This window comes from Physella acuta, unplaced genomic scaffold (assembly GCF_028476545.2).
Source record: "Physella acuta isolate Inbredline_101_S28 unplaced genomic scaffold, ASM2847654v3 ptg000390l, whole genome shotgun sequence".
Lineage (NCBI taxonomy): Eukaryota > Metazoa > Mollusca > Gastropoda > Physidae > Physella > Physella acuta.
In genome coordinates this window covers 87,792-111,232 of record NW_026731909.1, presented here as the reverse complement: position 1 = coordinate 111,232, position 23,441 = coordinate 87,792, and the positions used below count along the sequence as shown (strand labels likewise).

The 23,441-nt window shown below is 39.8% G+C and overlaps 1 protein-coding gene across 1 annotated transcript; it reads left to right on the top strand.

The window, feature by feature from the left end:
- The first annotated feature begins 2,023 nt into the window (after positions 1-2,023).
- LOC131942143 (uncharacterized) lies at positions 2,024-11,344 on the top strand. The gene is made up of 3 exons (XM_059301865.1): positions 2,024-2,142; positions 8,580-9,263; positions 9,859-11,344. Exons 2-3 carry the CDS (start codon positions 8,628-8,630, stop codon positions 10,621-10,623), a joined length of 1,401 nt encoding a protein of 466 aa, XP_059157848.1. The 5' UTR covers positions 2,024-2,142; positions 8,580-8,627; the 3' UTR covers positions 10,624-11,344.
- Positions 11,345-23,441: the final 12,097 nt, after the last annotated feature.

Below are 23,441 nucleotides of genomic sequence, written 5' to 3'. Positions count from 1 at the left end.
GGAATCACATGTTGTCCGCTGACATAAACATATGATAAATTCCAACTCTGTGTTATAACCGCTGACATAAACATATGATAAATCCCAACTCTGTGTTATAACCGCTGACATAAACATATGATAAATCCCAACTCTGTGTTATAACCACACACCGACTCCTAACATAACCCCCACTCTTCTCCTCCCCCACCTTAATAATTTATGAAGACTATTAGGCATGCTTTGTTCTTTAAAAAAATAATTAAAATGTGCTCTTGTTAGTAGCAAAGCACATTATGCCCAGCATCTTTTAATGCCATTTTCTGCTCCTTAAAAATAGGGGTGGGGGATATATATGTGGATGTAAACGCCCATTCGTAACAACGCACCAAATAGCCATATTTTATTTTATTTTATTAAGTTCAGTTGTACCTTTTTACTAATACCACTTTCAAAAGATCCAGTTTTGGAATTTAAAAAATAGTTTGTTTGAGCCCAAGCCAACAAACTACAGCTGAACTTAATTATAAAATGAAGTCAAGTACTTGTGGATATTACAACCTACAAAACACAAAACATTCAGACTTGGTTAGCCAGTTTATCAAAAAAAAATAATAAAAAAACTTCACGATTACCTCCCGTTCTTTCCGTTACAATAAACACTTTCAATGCAGGTTCTCTCCCTTCTCATTATCATAATCGGCCGGCGGAATCGGCCAAACCAAGCAGATGTAAACTACCTTACACAATTCTTACACCCAGGGTAACCAGCTTACACAATGCTTACACCTTGACTTTTTTTTGTTTAAATCTTAATCTGGTTTATAAATAAAACACATTCAAACTATTGTTGACAGTCTTCTTGCATGCGTGATACCCCCCCCCCCCCCCCACCTTCCACTATCCTTTGAACTACTTTCCGTCCCCACCGAAAACCCCATTCCCGTACTCCCTATTGATTTCTCGAGTACAAATCCTCATGTCCTAATTAAATAACCATTAATCACGTGCCCAGGGAACAGGAATATTTACTCAACGTCTGCACAAAATATCTGGCACTTAAGCACTCAAATCCGCTCTCCTGTCCCCAGCCGTAAATCTCAGCTAATTACGTTCGTAATGACACCAAATTCAGTCATAATGCACACAAGGAAATCCAGTATTAAGATACTGAATTTTACACTTTCGCACTACTACTCTCGTGTCTACAATTGCATGGTTAAACATATATAGGTGAGACGGTAAGGCGTGTAAGGTTATACGCGTACTGCTTACATTGCTATGTGTGAAGCTTTCTGTTATTTGTAATGCCTACAAAACTAAGTTTACTAGGTTCGAATCTATTGAAAGTTTATCAGAACTATTGTTTTAATACTTGAAGATAATTTTTAAGAATTAATTTGAAGATAATATTTACGAATTAATGTGAAGATAATGTTTAAGAATTAATGTGAAGATAATGATTAAGAATTAATTGTAGTCGATCTGAGAACAATTTACATCATATACCATAATGACCATTTATATATTAAGCAATTGGCCTTTATTAGGGGGGAATGGGGAGAAGGGCTGGGGTATCAGTGAAGCCCGTCTCACCCCCCCCCCTTCTCACCCGCAGAGTTTCTTCCAGACATCTCTTCGAGAGGGAGGGGGGACAGAACCCCCCCTAAGGAAGTCTACCGCCCCCCCCCCCCCCCGAACGAAATGGAATTTATATTGAAAATATATACATTTAACAGTGTCCGCCCCCCCCCCCCAGAAAGTCTACCCCCCCTCCCCCCCCCGAAAATTTCAAGTGCCCCCCCCCCCCCCCCCCCCCGGAGAAAAAAGTCTGGAAGAAACACTGCTCTCCCATCTTAATCCTACACTTAAGATTCAAAGCGAACCCCCTGCATTACTCTACAACTTTAAAAACTCTCCGCGCCTCCCCACCCCCCCCCCCCAGTCTTATTGACAAACATTGTGCGCGAGCCTCTGTCACGTGACGTAGTGCGGGGGCTATAAATAGCCACCTTCCAATAAAGTATTCCCTTACGAGCTCGTGTCAACAACAATGCTCAGATATCCATTTTAATGCGCCACTCTAGGGCTGTCTGGCACACACTGGCATACCTTAAGCCTCTGCCACTCTGTGTGTTGTTCCAGGGTTTTCCTTGTGCTAAGGTAGGCGTTCGAACGTTTGAAATATTATTTAATTTAAAAAATTGTAACATTATTTTATAAAAATATTATTAGATTTATATATACTTTTTAAAATCACTTTTAAAAAAATCTTGCGAAATTAAAGTCTAGATTATATATGATTATATATGATTTTCTATGTAATTCTAATTCGGTGAAGATTATATTATAATCGATCATGCACATAATGTAGGATACAAAAGTAGGCTGTATTGACATATCCCTAGCCTCATATAAAATTATTTACTATTACCATGGCTGGTCACCCAACTTAGTATGAAACATTACTATAACCTTTACCCAACCCTCCATACACCCCACTCCTCCAATATCAATAAAGTCGTCTGCACCGACATCATATCATAACATTGACTCCTCGTCATTAAAGAGAACAGAGTTTCTTCCAGGCATCTCTTCGGGGGGGCTTTGCCCCCCCCCGAAAAATTTTTACCGCCCCCCCGAACGAAATGAAATTTATATAATTTATATAGAAAATATATACTTTTAACAGTGTCCGCCCCCCCCGAAGAAAGTTTACCGCCCCCCCGAAGATTTCAAGTGCCCCCCCGGAGAAAAAAGTCTGGAAGAAACACTGAAAGAGAAAACCTGGTGCCGCCTTTTAATTAGAAACAAAGTCCAATCCTTATATGAAACGTTTAAAGAACTCCATAACACAGCATTGTCAACTCACTCACCAACTTATTTGTCAATTTATTCATCCAATCTTTTCAAGTTTTAGAATTTTGACAAAATATAGAATGTATCACTTTACTCCTTTTTTCAATGTAACAAAATATCGATTATAACGAAACGATAAATATTATCTACATTGTTCCATTACACATGTATAGAGGGCAATCGTAATTTCATATTGAATGGACAGTCTGGTCGGGTAATAGACCGCTCGGCTGCTAACATGAAAGTCTCAAGTTCGAATCCCGGGTGAGTCCTTAGATAATACACGATTCCACCTTAGGGTACCAGATTCACGTTAGGGAAAGTAAAGCCGGCTGGTCATAGTGTTGACCACACTACCTCTTCATAATGCCGAGATCACAGAAATAAGTGAACTCTACTTCATCAGTCCCATAGATGGACCGTTTAAATTTATTTCAATTTATTATTGACATTTAACATTAACTTTAAAAACAAACTCGGTTTGTTATGTATGCTTGGTAGGTAAAGACATTAACTTGGTCTAAAACTTCATTACATTGACCACACAAAAGGGGCTTGAGGAGGGAGGGGGGGTGGCTTTGGAAGGCTCTAGATGAACGACACTTGTTTGTAATGTGAAGATCGCTCCTTATTAAAAACCAAAAACAAAAAAAAAACCAACTTAAAAACAATTCAACATACATTTTAATATTAACAATACACGACCCCAAGTTCGATTGGTTGATATTCATTGATTATTATCTCAAAGATTTGTGACACTCGATGCTTGGGTAACATTTTTACAGCACAATGTATACTCAAGCACCAAGCTCCTTCACGAGTTTCTGCCACTATAAGCCACTGAATTCTCCATTAAAACCTTTTTATTTACCCAGCTATAAACGTTCGCGGTCCGAGTCGGTAGCTTCCATTGTTTGGATACAATAGCTGAGCTCTTATCGTTCAGATTCCGTTGCTTGTTTTTTTTTTTTACCCGTTGCTCCGTATAATCCAGGGGTCTCCAAACTTTTCAGTCCGAGGGCCGCATTAACTATCAAATTTCACTTCGAGGGCCGTTTCTTCCAGGAATGTCTTTGATTTTTCTGGACAAAGATCCTCAGCCATCACCAATAAACGTTTTTTCCGTGGACAAAAAGATCTCCGCGGGCCGGATGAGAGGACATCGCGGGCCCGCGGGCCGTAGTTTGGAGACCCCTGGTATAATCGGATCCCATTTCATGGCTACGATTTCTCCTATTATTTCACGGTTTCTTCGCTCACTATTTGTACACAAATAGCTTTGTACACGGCTTTGCTCCTATTTATTTCCTCCCATAACTTTCCTCCCATAACTTTCCTCCCATAACTTTCCTCCCATAACTTTCCTCCCATAACTTTCCTCCCATAACTTTGCTCCCATAACTTTGCTCCCATAAATTACCATGTCTTTAACCCATCATATCTACTCCAAACTTAACCGAACTCTAACATCATACAAACACTGACCCTAACACTATAATTATAACATCAGAATCACCAATAAGCTGAAGATGTCGGTATTTCAATTCATAACCAAACATCTAAAAAAAAAAAATTTCTCTGTTGTACTTAGCCTTATTAGGTACCATACCTAATTTGGGGCAAATACAGATCGCTAAGCAAGTTTTCTCAACAGCTGATAATGCTTACACAAAGAAGTCACTGAAATAGCGGATTATTATTTTATTAGCCAATACAGTCAATACAGGCATTCAAGTCTGATTGTTAAAACCGTTTCTACGCCAGACCTTGTCTACATGAATACAAAAACTAAAAAAAAAAAAACCCAACAAAACAACGAAAGTAATGAAAATACTACACCATTTGTAAAGGAATAAATGTCACAAACTGGGTGTCAATGAGGCCATTGTACATTTATGTTTACCCTTCTTGTTTTACTGTCCCCTCCCACCGCTTGTCGGCGGCGGATCACACAAGGAGGTTGAGCGGGCTGCAACATAAGGGCCTCGTAATTCATGGGCTCCCTTATTTTAATTTTATTTATTGTATTTTAAATCAAAATAATTGCAAGAAAAAATACATGAATTAAACGAAAAAAGGAATGAATTTTCGACATCTTACTTTCTTTTAGTGATTCATTAAAGTAAAGTAAAAAGTTTCCCTTTCAAACATGACGGTCTATGGGGCAAGTGAAGTAGAGTTCACTTGTTTCTGTGACCTCGGCATATGAAGAGATAGTGTGGTCAGCACTATGCCCAGCCGCCTTTACTTTCCCTAACGTGAGTTAGGTACCCATCAGAGTTGGGTGGGACTCAGGGACGGTCTACTGACTTGAACCCGGATTCGAACTCGAGACTAACGGGTTAGCAGTCTAGCTCTCTACCGCTAGACCACTCCGTCCCATTCATTATCGTTTTCAATATTCCAAATATGCAAGAGATCTCATGAACCATCAAAGCTTTTATTAAAGACAGCAATGTTGTTGTACTTGCTTGTTTTCTCAACATTTAAAGCTTGTTATTATAATGGTTTTTATTATTGTTCTATTCAGCATTCAGTGGCGAAATACATGTGAGATTGCAATTACTTAGTTTAGAAGGCAAAATATTTGCTGAGACATTTATAAAAATATTCCAGAAAATACTAGCAGCACCGTTGTCACTGTCGGTGTTTGCCTGAAATAAGCCCCACGTAATTTAAATCCGCCCGTGTCGCCCATTCATTTTTTTGTTGTTGTGACAGCCAACTTCACACCAACAAAACTCTATCGATCTGACACTTTTGACAACAAGCAGAGAGCGACACCTTGGGGCTGTAAATATCTCAACGCTGTACCGGCTTTAGGTGGACTAGGTACGCTTGTCAGGGATTAAGGTCTGAGATTTGTTTTGATTTACGATCGACCCGGCTAGGCCAAACAGACAGCTGATTTCTGTCAGCTGTTTATGGTACGGAGCAGATTATTTGTTTGAACGATTTTGCGTTGTTAATTTTAATGTGCATATATTCCTATTTTTGAATAATAAAGATAGTGTATTTTGCAAGTCTGAAATGTATTTAAATTGTCAAACAAAATAACTGCTACCATTTCATAGATATGTCATTGACTGCTAGAATAGCGAGCGAGTCTAATAAGGTCTTTCAAGTAAGACGACAAACACAGACATTGTCACTCATCTCAGTGGCGTATCAAGGTCGGGTGTCACCTGGTGCGGCACTTAATGGTGTCACCCCCCTCCCCCCCCCCCCCCAGAGGCGTAGCGACCCTTCCCGGGGACAAACTTTTTTATTTGCACCCCCACGAACTTCCGATTTGCAGCCCCCCTCAAACTTTCGATTTGCACCACCTCAAGTTTTTGTCTATATATTTTGCTATTTTTTGCCTTGGTGTCACCCCCTAAATGGTGTCACCCGGTGCGGTCCGCACCCCCGACCCCCCCCCCCCCCTCGCTACGCATCTGACTCATCTCAACTTCATTCAACGTTTATTTTTAACATGTCCACGATCCACCTTCCGCCATATCTTCTTTTTTCTTAGTGATACTGTTAGACGGAATACCCTCAAACACAATTAAGTATTACGTGTCAACTTGTTATGCGCCAAATAAACCGTTGACTTTTCTTTTTGAATTTGATTCCATAGCCTTTATCCATTCAAAAACAAACTGCAAGGCTGCAGTTGTTTGATTTTTTTTTCTCCTAGATGTGTTGCTGTCTCCAGCTATCGAACCTAATATGCACGGGGATTTGAGCTTGGACTGTTCGTTTCAGCCATCCGTCATGTTATATTTTCATTTTAATCGCCCACCGCCGTCATAATATACAATATTTCAATGACCCTAGCATCCACAACCACGTGACAATTTCGAACAATACAAAATTGGGGGGGGGGGGATTAGGTCAAGTGTTAAATGAAATCTGTTGAGCAGGGTTCAATGTCCATATTGTCTTATTACTGTAAAATATAAGCTATGATATAGTCACAGTTTCTTGTAGTTTACTCATTAGCCATTAAAAGATAGTTGATTTGATAATTAGCCACGCGGTGTGGGTTAAGTGGTAGAGGGTACAACTACTTCGAAAGAGCTGTTCAGAAGGGATCAGTGAATGTACAACTGGTGGGGTTAGGTACATCCAATAGGTTAAGAACCAATAGTTTAGAGGGAAACGAATCTAGTTGTTAACATAGGGCACACAAATTGGCATTGAAATCAGTTTTTACTTACAAAAAATTGATGCCCTTGCAATGTTTAGATCTGTCTTCTTTGGGTGTCCAGAGACTATGTTTCTCCCAGACTTTTTTCTCGGGGGGTGGAGGGGGTGGGGGTGGGGGGTGGGACTTGAAGAGATGGCCTGGAAGAAACTCTGTAACAATGTGTGAAGTTGGCTGTCACCAAAGATGTGTATTTCGTATGACGTCAGTGAGTCCACCAGGATCTAACTAGTACCTGACCAGTGTTTCTTCCAGACTTTTTTCTCCGGGGGGGGGGGGGGGGGGGGCACTTGAAATCTTCGGGGGGGGGGGGGGGGGGGCGGTAAACTTTCTTCGGGGGGGGGGGGCGTACACTGTTAAAAGTATATATTTTCTATATAAATTATATAAATTTCATTTCGTTCGGGGGGGGGGGGGGGGGGGGGGGGGGGCGGTAAAAATTTTTCGGGGGGGGGGGCTTTGCCCCCCCGAAGAGATGCCTAGAAGAAACTCTGTACCTGACGCTAGTCGTTAGTACCTAAAGAGCACACAGCTCCGTCAAGTACCATACCCAAGCAAAAGTGTAGTAGAAGCAGCTAGTCCCTGCACTAAAAGCTTTATCTATATAGCGAAATCGCTACAAGCAATTAAAACTCTACTTCACCTGCCCCGTGTCCCGTTTCAACCTCTAAGATTAGACCCAGTTTAATTCACAATGCCACTAGCTCCACAATGCAACTAGTTTACAATACATTGACCAAGTACATGCCGGGATCGGACCAGAGTTTATTCCAGGCATCTCTTCGGGGGGGGGGCGAAGCCCCCCCGAAAAATTTTTACCGCCCCCCCCGAACGAAATGAAATTTATATAATTTATATAGAAAATATATACTTTTAACAGTGTCCGCCCCCCCGAAGAAAGTTTACCGCCCCCCCGAAGATTTCAAGTGCCCCCCCGGAGAAAAAAGTCTGGAAGAAACACTGGATCGGACGAAACAGTCGTAGATTCTATATCTATTGCGCACAGGAAACGAAAGTAAAACGAAAACATGTTTTTTAATTGCGTGTTGTCTGGTGCCACGCCTTGCTTCCTCTTTGACAAATAGCGTAATTAGCACGTCATTACCGACTCGGGCTAATTAGAATTTTAATATTTTATACCACTGGTTAAATTATTTTGCCTGTGTTTAGATGGTGACAATCTTTGCTGTTAGGACTAATCAACGTTGTTTTTGTTTTGAACACGCATGGTTGATTTCTTTTCATGGACGGCGGAGCGAGAAAGGGGAGATAAATATTGGAATGGCTGGTTCAAATATTAAAGAGGGTGGGAAATATGGTGTTGGTCTACGTCATAGGCGTATCCTGGTTAGACCTGATACTAATGACTGGTTCAAATATTAAAGAGGGGTCGCCTTCTTTAGCCGCATTTAATATTCAACGACCGAAGTAAAACAAAAAAAAAATGCTTCAATTATGATACATATCATTGAAGAGAAATATATGTTTTTTTATTACCTCGGCTTGAAGCTGTTACATTTTGTCTTTTTTTTTTCTCTTTTTGTTTTAGATGTGATGACTCCAAACTGCTACCTACCGGAATACTGCAATATTTAAAATGACCACAACGGAGCACCATACTAATGTGACGTATCTCTCTGAGGACAAATTAAAACAAACATTAGCCAATAAAAAGAGAGATTCATATTCGACAAGCAGAAAATCTTCGATAAAACATCCTTCTGCTGATTTGAACGATAATAATATGCTCAGCAGAAAACTTTATCCTGGAGATTTAAAATCTAAGTTTCAAGACTCTAAGAACTCAGATTCAAACCACGTTCTGGAACCAGGAGGATTCCGTTCGTTTACTAAAACAAAACTGAAAAGACACAACACGATCGGCACCGTCGATGACGTCACTTCCCGTCGCGACTCCGCGGTGAAGAGCTCCGCGCCCCTGAGACCGCGTCACCAGAACACCAACCGCGGCGTCACATTCTCCTGGTCTAAATCTGTCTCTGAAGAGATGCTCGGTCCAAAAAGGTCATCGATAGACCTTGACCCCCCATATAGCAGAAGACTCGGCGTTTTGGAAGAGGGGAACGCGGGTAAACGGACGCGTAAATTGTCGAACGGTTCAGAGGTGCCCGTTCACAAGGTCAGCTTTCAAGCGGCAACAGCCAAGGTGAGCAACCTGCTGAAGGTCAAGGCCGCCAGGAAGCTTAGTGTCGGTGCAGGTACTATACGACCGGTGAGTCATTGGGTCACTTGACTTCCTGTAGACTGACATAGACGCGGGTGGCTTTAAGTCAATGTAAAAAAATAAGCTCACATCTATTAATGTCCCATTTAAATGCCTGCATGTAACTATCCTAATGTCCCCTTATAAATGCCAAGATACCTGTTTAATGTAAATCTTATAACTTTGGACACGTAGCTGTGCATGTTACAATCGTCTACACACACCTGTAATGACACCTTACATAAAACCACATAAATAACACCTTACATAAAGCCACATAAATAACACCTTACTATATCCCCACATCGATATAACTGACACCTTACATAATCACAAACCTGTATAAGTGACACCTCACTGTCCACAAACCTGTATAAATGAAACCTTACATAAACCCAGATAGATGTATTCATGACACATTTCACATGACCAAATTCCTATATTAATGACACTTAATTACGTCCACATGCCTGTATAAACGACACCTTAATTACGCTCACATACCTGTATTAATTACACCTTAATTACGACCACGTATTTGTATAAATGACTCCTTACATCAGCCCACATACCTGTTCTAATGATTCCATTCAAACATCCACAGATGAGTTCTGTAGCCGAAGACGAGGCTGACCTGCCCACGACTCCGAGATTCTCGTCCTTCCTCTCACCCGAGGCCCAGTATGCCCTGATGAAAGGCTACGAGGACATCATAGCCGACAAGCTGACTAGCAAGTTCCCGGAGTATAACGGGATGCTGAAAAGAAACAAAACCCCATACGGGATAACTATATTAGAACAGGGGTTAGAACTATCTTCAGACATAGACCAACACAACCATTCCGATGATAAAAATGTTAATCATCTAAACTCAAAGCCGCATTTGGTTTCAAATTTAGCAACAGGTTCGAATTTCGAATCACAGATTAAACAAAAAGAACCAGATTTATTTGAAAGTAAAGTAATAGAGAAAAACATCTTAAACAAAAACTCACCAGCTCCTAAACACGACACTCAGACCTGTCTAGAAAACCTAAGACGGCTGTCTCTTAGTTTTTCGTCCAACGCCGAGAAAGAAAAAGACAACGCGGTTCGAAATCTCGACATAGATGACCTGGACGACCCAGGTCTTAGACGCCATTCCATGGCGGCAACATCCGTTCTGCCGCTGCCGCACGAGAGAAGGCGAGTGCTGAGCCAGCGGATGGAGACGGCCATGGACCTTCTGGACACGATCCGACCCCAGTGGGAGCACGCACTGTCCCCACGGGTCAAGCATGAAGCTAAGCATCAGATAGCTCCGTTGGTTGATTACAACCGATGGGCTGATCAATGGGCTACAGAGTTTCAGAGCAGTACGGTCCAGTAGTTATTACTAGATGTTAATCACTGTTCGATATGGGAATCACAGTTACAGCTAGAGAGTTCAATAGGCAATCTTCGCTATAATTACATCGTTTAATAGGAAATATTCGCTACAATTAGACAATTAAACAGGCAATCTTCGCTATAATTACATCGTTTAATAGGCAATAGTCGCTACAATTACACAGTTCAATAAGCAATCTTCGCTACAATTACACAGTTCAAAAGACAATCTTCGCTATAATTACATCGTTCAATTTTCGGTAGAATTATATCATTAAACAGGCAATATCCGGTAGAACTACATCATTAAACAGGCAATTTTCGGTAGAATTACATCATTAAAGAGGCAATTTTCGCTATAATTACACAAGTCGATAGAAAACCAATGCTACAATTAGTTTAATGGGGAATATAAGCTGCAATTACAATTACTGAGTTCTGTATTCAATCTTCGCTATAATTACACAGTTCCATAGGAAATCGTTTTTAAAATCAGAGACACACTCACATAGTTCGATAGGGAATATGAGTTACAATCACACCGTTCAATAAGTATCCCAATCACATATTTTTTTTTGGAAAATTATCCCAAAGTAAACGCTATTTATTTTCACGCGTGTTTGTTGCTTTTAAAATTATTTAGTGAGAGTAAAATAAAGTGTGCATATTATATTTAAACTTATATAACACAACCATCCTTTGTAAATATCTGTAAATGTAGATAAATTCAGTCAACAATTAGCTACTAAACATTTTTTGTTAACTTTTACTTTTGCTTATTATATTGATCGACTATATTCTTCTGTATTCAGAAATAGATATTTGTTCTTTCAAAATTATTTATATTCACATTTTAAGTATTGTTTTGTGTTGAATAAATGATTTTACACCCATGAGCCGTGTTATAACTGAGATAACAAAAAAAAAAACAACATCCTTGAGCACAACCTTTGCAGGTATAAAAATCTGACTTCTAACCTGAAAATATCGAGTTCGGAATTCGGAATAGCTTCCGCAGGACATTTCCAAGTCCACAAAGCTCCGATGGGCACCTGACTCATATTAGGGTATATGAAAGCATGTGGGCATGGAACTAACGACATTATCCTTTTATATGCCGGGGTCACAGAAATAGGTGAATTCTTCTTCATAGGCTATATGGGTCGCTAGGTCAAAAATGGTAACAAAACAAATCTTAGTGAAGTGTAAATGTTGTTTTAGGCAGTAACACTGAATACAGGAATACATAGTTAGTAAATCATGTACTGCTTTAGTAGTGTCTTTTGTAATATTGAGCGCCAAAAAAATCATTAACAAGAATTTTTTTTTCTTTGAGATCTTACTGCTTGCATCAGATAACCTGACATCGCTAACTCTTTAATTCCCACACCGCGTCTCCATTCTTTAGCACGAAGTTGTTACGTTTATTCATCTCTAAATATAGACTCAACGGGGTTGTGTCGACTTCCTATACAACTTTTTGATTCCACTCTGCAACTGATTCTCCTTTCCCACTGCACTGCTGAATATTACTGTATCGAAAGAACCGTAGTCCAAGAACGGTAACTCAGAAATTCCTAAACTGTTTACAGTAATAGAGTTAGCAAAAATTTGAATACTAGAGGGGGTCGTGGGAGGTTGTAATGACGACCCTACTGATGTATAACAAAATCACGTGATATGTCAACTCTTGAAAGAGATCAGGCTCCTTAACCCGGGTACCCCCCCCCCCCTTTATGTCATGTGATATCTTTAGTCATGCTAGACCAAGTTTCAGGAGTATGTGCTCCATACGGTGAAACAAGGTGGAGGACACCCCGTCAACATTTGGTGGTTCTCAAACTTTTATGGATAGGTATACAAATATAAGCCTATATATAAATAAATAAATAAATAAATAAATATATATATATATATATATATATATATATATATATATATATATAAAATCAATTCCCGTTCGTGCCCAAGGCATATGGGGCAGACAAAATAGAGTTCATCTATTTGAAAGACCTTGGCATGTGAAGGGATAGTGTGGTGAGCACTAGGCCCCACTGCCTTTGTTTTCTCTAACGTGAGTTAGGTACCCTTTAGACCTGGATTGACTCAGGGACATTCTACTGATTTGAACCCGGATTCGAGCTCGAACAGTCCAGCTCACTACTGCTAGGCCACGCCGTAAAATTGCAATTACTAATGTGTTTGCTTTTTACATATTTGAAAAATAACACCGCAGTAACGATTTTCCATTATGTAAATTAAACGTATGCTATTTACAGGATAATTGAGGTATCTATACAAAATGTGACAAAATTAAAACTAACTTCTAATGCGCAACAAACTGCATCTGCCCACATATGTTTGATAGAATGGATAACAACTAACTGTAGAAGTAAAGGCCCACAACCCAATACTGTGAGAATTTCTCCCAGCTATTCAAAGTGTCGCAACAGGACACTCGGATGTCACACATCCCATGCAATGGGTAACGCTTCATTAATTTTCTATACCCCATTTCTACCTTTGTTATGCTCTAGCGGCCTGGTTAGCCCCCTTACATTGGGATGTAGGTAGTGAATTTACCCCCGTCTGTTTATTTAAGTAACTGGAAACTCCCCAGTCCTAGCTCAATGTTTTGTTGGTTTTTTTTGTCTAATAATTTTAGACACCTGTCTTGGTCTAATTTTTTTTTTAATATCTGTAAGGAGTCTGACATTTTAATCCATTTTAGACATATGTCAGGGAATGACTTGGGAATGACATGGTCGGGAAAGAGAGCTTCTGACTGCTAACCCAAAACCCCCGAGTTCGGATCTTCGACAGATAAGGCTCGTTAGGTAGGGGCAACAAAACAAAAAGAAAACGTAGCTTTTATTGATCAATTGTGGGATAAAAAATCTCGAGATGTTAGTAGAAGGTGGAGAAGGATTCTTACTCGCCATCTACATGCTTAAAATAAAGAAACACATAATATTAATATAGTCTCTAACTTTATGTAAAAAAAGTAAAGTTTCCCTTTCAAACCTGACGGTCTACGGGGCAAGTGAAGTAGAGTTCACTTGTTTCTGTGACCTCGGCATATGAAGAGTCAGCACTATGCCCAGCCGCCTTTACTTTCCCTAACCTGAGTTAGGTACCCATCAGAGTTGGGTGGACTCAGGGACGGTCTACTGACTTTGACCCGGATTCGAACTCGAGACTTAGTCCAGCTCTCTACCGCTAGGCCATTCCGTCCCATATAACTTAATGTATTGATATTTAAATCAACCAAGTTCCATGTAACGCTATGTTCCATATAAGTATGAGAAACGGTTTTGTTGTGAAAAGTCATTAACAGTAGAATACATAGCTATTATAGAGTAAGTTACAAGAAAAACATTTTTATCAGTTATATTTAGTATTTAACAATTATTTCTTTTTTTCTGTTCTAAGTAATAATACAAGGGAGACAACGCAAGATAATTTACACAGCTAACAATATTAATAAATTTAAAAAGTAAACTAACAAAAACAATTTATTATATCTTAATACAAATTTATGTTTTTGTACTGTTAATGGAAATCTTACATGTAAATAATAAATATTAAAAACAATATTTAACCGAAATGAAAAGCTTTACAGTCGCATAATAATCATATTAAAGACACGCAAAAGTTATTTACTTTTCACTAGCTTGTTAGATGTTCATGATGGCAATAAACCACTGCGTTATCTATAAATCTCGATTTGTTTTTCTTTTTAAAGAAAAGAAATCTTTAATCAAAAAAAAAAAAAAAAAAAAAAAAAAATAAAAAAATAAAAAAAAAAAAAAAAAAAAAATAAAAAAAAAAAAAAATAATAATAAATCTCAATAAAATACACGACTCACTTCGTAGACCATAGGGGGGGGGGGGGGGTCTCTAAACTACGGTCCGCGAGCCCGCGAGGTCCTCTCATTCGGCCCGCGGATATTTTTTTGTCCACGGAAAACAAAATGTTTGTTTCAGGTGGCTGAGGAACTTTGTCCAGAAAATTCAAACCAATTTGAAAATGTAGCTTTGGGTGCAACTACCGTTGTCCACCGTGTTGCAGACATTGGTGAAAACATTGTGACCCAAATAAAGAAAAATGCAAGCAAGTTTCGCAATTTTTCAATTGCAATTGATGAATCGTTTGACAGCTGTTCCACCTCTCAACTTCTTGTGTTTATTAGAGGTGTGGATGAAGACATGAACATAGAGCAGGCTTTTATGACACTGTGACCGGAGAGGATATATTTAATGAGTTGAAAAAAAAAAAAACTGATTATAACTTAGTCCGGACTAACCTGTTACCTTGCTGATGGTGGAGGAAAAAACATGAAGGGCATAGAGAAAGGCTTGATTGGACAAGCGAAGCAGATTTGTAATGAGAAAAACATTCTACAATCAATGTTCCTGCACTGTATTGTTTATTCACCAACAAGATTTGTGTGCTTAATATGTGGACATAAGCAGTGTAGTGAATCCTATGTTGAATATGGTGAATTTAATAATATATATTCGCATTTTCACACGGGCTCCACCATATATAGTTCATATACATGTTGAAAGATACAAACACAGAATCGCAAGATTTACCAGTAAGATGGCTAAGTTCTGAGCAGGGTATTTAAGTAAAGAAAAGAAATAGGTGACTTCCTGGAAAATAAAGCAAGCCACTGCCATTAATGTCTGATGAAAAGTATAGAAATAGGCCTCTGCTGCAAACATAACACGTCATTTAAATTTTCTGAACCTAAAACTACAAGAGAGGGAAATCTATTTTCTGATCTATTCCCCCACCTAAAGGCCTTCAGATCCAAACTTGTCATGTTTTCGGAAGAAGTACAGGCCAACAACTTGACGCACTTTCAGCAGTGCAAGGTTTTCATAGCTGAAGCAATAGCTGCCCCCCCCCCCCCAGGTCATTTGCATGCAAGTATGCAAGATCATCAAAGACCTCCAGCTGCATTTTCAGTAGCGGTTTTCTGACTTGGATTCAAAGGCAGAAGAAGTGAGACTGTTTCAAAACGCATTTAAAGGAAATGTGGTGTGGCCAGTTGCCCAGATGAACTGCAGCTGGATGTCATTGAATCGCAAACAAATGACCTCCTTAGATATAAGTTCAAAGAAGGACGGGTGGGTTTTTTAATACGTTTTTGACCAAGGAAGACTTTCCAAAAACTTTCAAATCAAAGCAACTTTAAAATTTTGGAACAACATACCTGTGTGAACAAACATTTTCAAGAATGAAATACGTGAAAAACAATTTGAGAACAAACTTGGACATCAAGGGTGTTGTCGTACCCCGAGAGTGTTTCAGACTTTTTTCTCCGATGGGGAGGGGGCGGGTCGACACTACGACCCTTGAAATCTGTATATATTTCTATATAAATTAATTTCTTGGGGGGGGGGGGGGGGGTTTGGGAGGTAGACATATTTCCGGGGGGGGGGGGGGGCTTCTATCACCCCGAAGAGATGCATGGAAAAAACTCTGGACCCCGAACTGATTTTTTTTATAGTTAATGGGGTACTCGGGCTGAAAAGTTTGGAGACAAACGTAACTAACTCTTAAAAACGTTGTGTATAAAAGAATATTTCCACACTTACAAAACCCAACTCAAAAATGTGTGTGTTCTAGTGATCTAAGCGTGTGCATTATTTTTCTTTAACATAGAAATTTAAAAATAAATATGTTTTATTGAAGAGAGACACGGAAAATCTACCTGACAAGAATGTTAAAAAATACATGCGGTTTTTTATGTATCAGTACGTGAATAAAAAGAAAACTTCGTTAGCCTCTGCTGGTCAGTAACCAGTCGAAAGCAAGAACGTAGCGCAGCCTGAAGCAAACAAAGAATTAGCTGAACATGAATCAGAGGACATGGCGACAAATAAGGCTATGGCCGAAAAATGCTTTAATAAGAGAAATCAAAAACAAAAGGAAAAAATACTTGGAGAAAGCCTTGGAGGTCGACACAAAAAAAGGTAATCTATCGTTTAAGGTAAGTAAAATCGGCCGAGACTATCAATGTGAAAAAAAAAGATGACTCATTAAATTTTATTAATTACGAGCCGTATCATACGCCGCTATTTAGTTGTTTTATTTTCTACTTTTCAGTAATTCAGTAATTCATAATTTGTGAATTCGACAGTACCAATGCTGCCACTGAAAATATTTGCTTTAAAATACTATCAGTAGGTCGTTAAGGACGATAACCCCCCCAACCATCCTTTCCCCCAACCCCTACCCTACCCCTCCCCCCCGTGAAAGCAGCCTCCTCTTAGTTACCTCCCTAGGTTTAAAATCGTCTCAAACTAAATTATCTGCCCCTAATAGCCGTCACTAAACCCGGCTCTACGATTGTAAACATTTAGCGTGAACCACAGCTCACCAGACCATGTGGGGTTGGGGGTGGTAGCGATATGCCTAGAGAGGAAGAGAGGGGGCTGATAGGCTTGGTGTTTTCTTGGGCGTGCGGCGTCAAAACGGCCAATGACAAAACGGCCCCGTCAAAACGACCCCGACAAATCGGCCCCGACATACGAGCCCCGACAAATCGACCCCGTCAAAATGGCCAGCGACATATGGCTCCCGATAAATAGGCTCCCGTCATTTAGGCTCCCAACAAAAAGGCTCCCGTTAAATAGGCTCCCGACAAAAGGGCTCCAGTCAATAAGGCTCCTGACAAACAGGCTCCCGTCATTTTGGCTCCCGACATATAGGCTCCCGTCATTTAGTTTTTCCACAAAACGACCCCCGTCATTACGACTCTCGACAAATAGGCTAGCTTTAATTTGGCTCAAGACAAAATGGCTCCTGTCAATTTGGCTCCAGACAAAAGGACCACTGACAATACCGTTTCTGTAGAGACTGTCTCCCGGCAAAGCGGTCCCATTGAATGTGACACCTGCCAGTGGGACCCCTTCATCAATATTCTTTAGAGTTAGCTTATCCAACACTCTTAGGTAATAGAACGTAATCATCTCTTGTTCGGCAGGCCTTATTTTTATATTAGTTTATCTATTATAAAATATAGTATGTTTTAATTTAAGGGTCATCTATCTATGACTTCCATAATTGAGTCGGTTATAGGCTTTTCCAACTCAGTGTGTGGGGAGAAGGGTCCACGCTGTACCTTCCTAACTGCAGTAAGCTTGTAGGTTATCAAAACAAAATGTCGTTATCCTGTAAACATCATGTATATATCATACATTTACACGTCTGTGCTCGCTTTTATGCAACAGACCTTTCCTGTTGTAAATGAAACTTTATCAAAATTTTAGAATTGGTAGTTTTTAGCTGTTAAGAGCTTGATTTGTTTGTGAATTGATGTTGCTTCATGAAAAGCAATTTCATTCAGGCATTAAAAAGAGCTTATAGTAGTAGTGCAGGTAGGACAAAATGGTTACTTTTATGCCAATAGTGGTCATGCCATTCATTTGTCTGGAGTCAATATGTCGGGAGTCATTTTGTCGGTAGCCAATATGTCGGTAGCCAATATGTCATGAGCCCATTTGTCGTGAGCCCATTTGTTGTGAGCCCTTATGTTGGGAGCCAATATGTCGGGAGCCACTTTGACGGGAGCCAGTATGTCCTGATCCTATTTGTCGGGAGCCAATATGTCGGTAGTCCATTTGTCGGGAGCCTATATGTCGCGAGTCAATATAACGGGAGCCCTTTTGACGGGGCTATTTTGACTGGGTCGTTTTGTCGGGGGTCGATTTGACGGGGTCATATTAACGAAGTCGTTTTGACGGGGCCGATTTATCCCGGGGCGTTTGGACAGGGCACCTTTCTAGGGTATCCAAGAAGAGAATTATATATAGATTCGGTCATACGCACTGTGTTTTACAAATTGTTTTTCTAGTTCAAGACTTCCACAATGGCTGGTCTCAGTCCAGTTGTTGCCCCTGATTAAAAAAATCATTTCAATGCGGCGCGGTATTTCAACAGGAATGCAGAATGGAAGACAGAAAAAAAAAGGATTTTATTTTTTGTTTATCACAAGGTTACTAAACGTAACGCGCAATGTGAAAAAGTGTAACATGCTTATTTTGTAAAATATCAAGCAAAGGATATTTACTCTTCTAGGCTATGGTTTTAATACGCTTAATAGTTCCAGAAAAATATTAAAAAAAAATTACTTGAACATTATTCATGCAGAATCTATGGGTACAGCTACAATATAGAGTAGACTCAATATCTGGCCATTATAACTTGATTCTGATGTGTACTGGCTTTGTGATTATAGAACTGAAGTGCTATTTATTTAGAAAATAAGAGCGCAAGACTTTACAAACCCGCCTCACCCCCTAGCTTTACAACCCCGCCCCACCCCTTGGCCTTAGAACCCCGTCCGACCCCTGGCTTTACAACCTCGCCCCACCCCTTGGCTTTACAACCCCGCCCCACCCCTTGGCTTTACAACCCCGCCCCACCTCTTGGCTTTACAACCTCGCCCCACCCTTTGTCTTTACAACCCCGCCCCACCCCTTTGGCTTTACAACTCCACCCCACCCCTTGGCTTTACAACCCCGCCCCGCCCCTTTGTCTTTACAACCCCGCCCCACCCCTTGGCTTAACAACCCCGCCCCACCCCTTGGCTTTACAACCCCGCCCCACCCCTTTGTCTTTACAACCCCACCCCACCCCTTGGCTTTACAACCCCGCCCCACCCCTTGGCTTTATAACCCCGCCCCACCCCCTTACTGATTCACATGCCATTACACGAGCTTCTTAGTTTATTTAGTACTTTGAAGCAGAAGTGACTTAATAATTACCAGCTTAATTAGTTTTCTGTACTCTGAAATACAGCTTTCATAATTAAATAATTCGCGTTCTATTAATCTGAAATATTACTATACTAAATGCCGTCATTAGTTTTCTATTATCTGAAATAGTAAAACCAAACTGGTAAGGTAAATATACAATTTAAGACCTTATGTTCAATAAGGGAAGTAAAGATGAACTGTTTCCATGTCCATACGAATTAGGCACATCTGAATATACTTTCCCCAACTAATGCCAGGTACTCCTCATTGCTGGATGAACTCAGGGACCTCCTGCTGACTCAAGCCCTGTATTTTAACTGGAGTCTACAGTCGTGCGCCCTACGACGCCGACCCACACCTTTGTTGGTGTCTCCGTTTATTTTCAACAATCCGAATTAGCGCTATAGCCAGTGACATCCTTAATCTCATACTACCTGAAGTAGTTCTTTAATCCGCGACACCTCCAGGTTTCAACCAGATAAATAAAACCAACCCACTTGTGATAAAGTGCTCTATGCTCTAAAAATTTTTGTTCAAACCGTAACACAGGACTTAACAGTTCCTCTCAAAACTTTGAGAGATAGCGTACTAAGAACCTCACTCTAAACACGTTGAACGAAATGCTTATCATGCAATGACATGGAGATTTCGTCTAATGTGTGTGTACTTAATACATGTGTTGTAATCTTATTCACAAAATAAAAACACTACATGTTTTTGTAAGCACAGTGCGATTTTTTGTTCTGTGCAAGAATGAGGTGAAGTGTGTGATGACCGATTTCGACTTGTATGAGATAAGAAAACAACATATTATACACACGTCTACTAGAGCAACTTGTGTAAGTAAACAGACATACACACGGTTTACGACTACGAGGTGTTTTTGTAATACAATTTTGTTCCAGCGTTACACAACCTTCGGGAAAAAAAAATTATGATACGGTCATAAATATAGAAAAAAAAAATCTAGGCCTTAAGTCCCACTCGAGTGATTGCCCTTTTTCTCTCCCCCTTGTCCCCCTTATTCACCTCTCTCATCATGTTCCTATTGTTCATGAATCGCTGCGTCATTTAGCGCCACAATCCAGCTAGCCCCATGTCTGACTTGACCTACCCCATACGGTTCAAGCAAAGAACTGACCTACCCAACATGGATTGGGTTCAGACTCGACCTACCCCATATGGATCGGGTACAAAAGTTCTGGCGACAGTGGCACCGCACCGGAGACCACATTGTTCGCCCACAGAACCAGGTACCAGAAGGCTAGACTGAGAGAGGGGGTGGGGTGGAGGGGATGGGGTGTAGGCGTTACGACGATCAGGTCGAAAGGTGTAAAAATAAATAAAGGGAAAAAAATTTGGTTAGACTGGAGCTTGATACGTCAGTGAAGAAATAAAAACGTTACGTCTTATGCGGTGCTCGCATTGTGGCGCGAATGGTATAAAGTCGTCTACTGGTTTAATTTGAACCCAGGTATCAAATCTAATGCTCGATTAATGAGTATAAATGTCACCTTTCAAACAGGCAGTGGCATTAAGTGGTGCTTTTTAAACAGGCAGTGGTGTAAACGTGGTTATCGTTCTTCTATGCGGTAGTTGGGACACTTACCGTTCAAATAGACTGCGCTGTACAGTTTTACAGTTCACGGAGGTAGTTCTACAAGATAGTATTATTCAACTAAGCAGCGTTTAAAGCGATATTCGCCAACTGTTTAAGGAAGCACATACAAAAGTGGTAAGGTAACTTGCAGCAACGTTTTTTTTTTTCAAGAGGCCACCTAAGCTTTGGACCTATTTTATGAGCGCTATACCGAGATCCCCGCTCAACAAATTGGATTGTAAACAGACTTATTTCTTTCAGAAGTGTTTATATTCTTAGACCCAGGTAATACATACTTTCTTATTCGGCAAAATATAATTACTTATACTTTTTTAAATTGATTGTCTTTAATCTTGATTTACAAAAAACAACAACAGATTTTTAAATAAAATTTCTTGGTAAAACAAAGATATTGAAAAAAAATCATCTTCTAACGACCAAACAAGTTTATTTAAGATTATTTACTCTCTTTGTTTTTAAAAATCAAACAATTTTGTTGTAGTGTGGCGTTATAATTATTTGCATTTCAAACAACAACAAAGCAAACATCCTTCCTTGATAAAGACTTAAAAGACTTAATTAAATTGTATAATTACCAGCTGTACAGTTAACAATAAAATGTTTTTGTTGTTGACATAAAAAAAATATATTGCACACGGTGGTGTAGGCCTTCGTTATATCAACAAAATAACGACATTCCTGATGGCATTCCTGAGGGCATTCCTGTGGGCATTCATGAGGGCATTCCTGAGGGCATTCCTGAGGGCATTCCTGTGGGCATTCATGAGGGCATTCCTGAGGGCATTCCTGAGGGCATTCCTGTGGGCATTCATGAGGGCATTCCTGAGGGCATTCCTGAGGGCATTCCTGTGGGCATTCATGAGGGCATTCCTGAGGGCATTCCTGAGGGCATTCCTGAGGGCATTCCTGAGGGCATTCCTGAGGGCATTCCTGAGGGCATTCCTGAGGGCATTCCTGAGGGCATTCCTGAGGGCATTCCTGAGGGCATTCCTGAGGGCATTCCTGAGGGCAGATGTATGTTGCTTAGATTATGGCGTACTATGGTGGTGTGTGGTCCACGTCGTGTCCCCGGCGTCTTTGCTTTCTCCAACTCGGGTCGGGTACCCATTAGAACTGAGTAGACAAGGATGTCTCACAGAATCGAGCGCCGGAACTAAACTCGTGATGAATTAATCACACATATTTTGCCTTTTTTTTCGACATTTTATAACTATTTAATTTACCGTATACATAATATAAAGAAAGTATTGTTATTTTGCAAAGAAAAAAATCTAATTCGAGATTTCACAAATTTTGACGTTTTACCCGCTAACAGAACGGAAAAACTTGGTTTTGCATTTTTGTCCTTGTCTGTCTGTGTATTGAGTGCATAAGTTGAGTCCAATTCGAGTTAGGTTGACGAAATTACATATACAGGTGTGATACTAATTTTTTTCTTTGAACTTTTGAACGATTTCCGGTAACCGAATAGGCCTCTATATTTCATGTTTCTCAAAAAATAAAAAGCACGTATACCGGACCGACTTGCTGTAAATGTTTCACGTAGATCAAGACTCGATGACAATACACTGTGACACAAAATATGAATAAATTAGATCTGTAATTAACTTTTAAAAAAGTAATCAATGTTTTCTCTATAAAGTTATAATTTTCAGCGCTACCATACACACATAGTTTTCGTTCATTTGGTGCGAAATTTAAAGAATTTTTATCTAGGAACAAGTTTAGGGGAGATCACTCTATTTTTGTTTTCAATAAATAGTAAAGTTGAAAAATTATAATATTACATCATATATTATTTGTAAAATACAAGTTATTGTAATAAAATTATATTTATGTAGTTTTTATGCAGAGAAAAAAAAATCATTTTATTTTTTTGCAAGTATGTTTATTGGTTAGGGTTTTTTAAAACATAGACTTGCGCACCTGAAATGTTTAGAAATTAATACAGATATAAATAGTTTCGAAAACAACTGTTAACACTTGTAAGGGATTTTGTTTGTGTTAACTGATTGCAACAAATCAGCTTTAAATTTATAGTAATTGTGGGAGTGTAAAAAAAAATTATTGATGTATAGGGTGAGGAGATTTTTTTATTTTAGTTCCATTTTAGCTTTCGAATATTGACGGTCTATTGGACCTCGACGTCGATAGATAACTTTGATCTGCGTGGAAAAACTGGCTGTGCAGAGATAGATGGGCAGAGATGGGCGGGCAGAGATGGGTGGGCAGAGATGGGTGGGCAGTGCTGTATGGACAGAGATGGGTGGCCAGTGCTGTGTGGGCAGAGATGGGTGGGCAGAGATGGGTGGGCAGAGAGGGGTGGGCAGAGCTGGGTGGGCAGCGCTGTGTGGCAGAATTTCTTATAAGAAGCCGTGGGCTCTACCAAACTCAAACATATACAAATCTATTTTCAGCGCCAA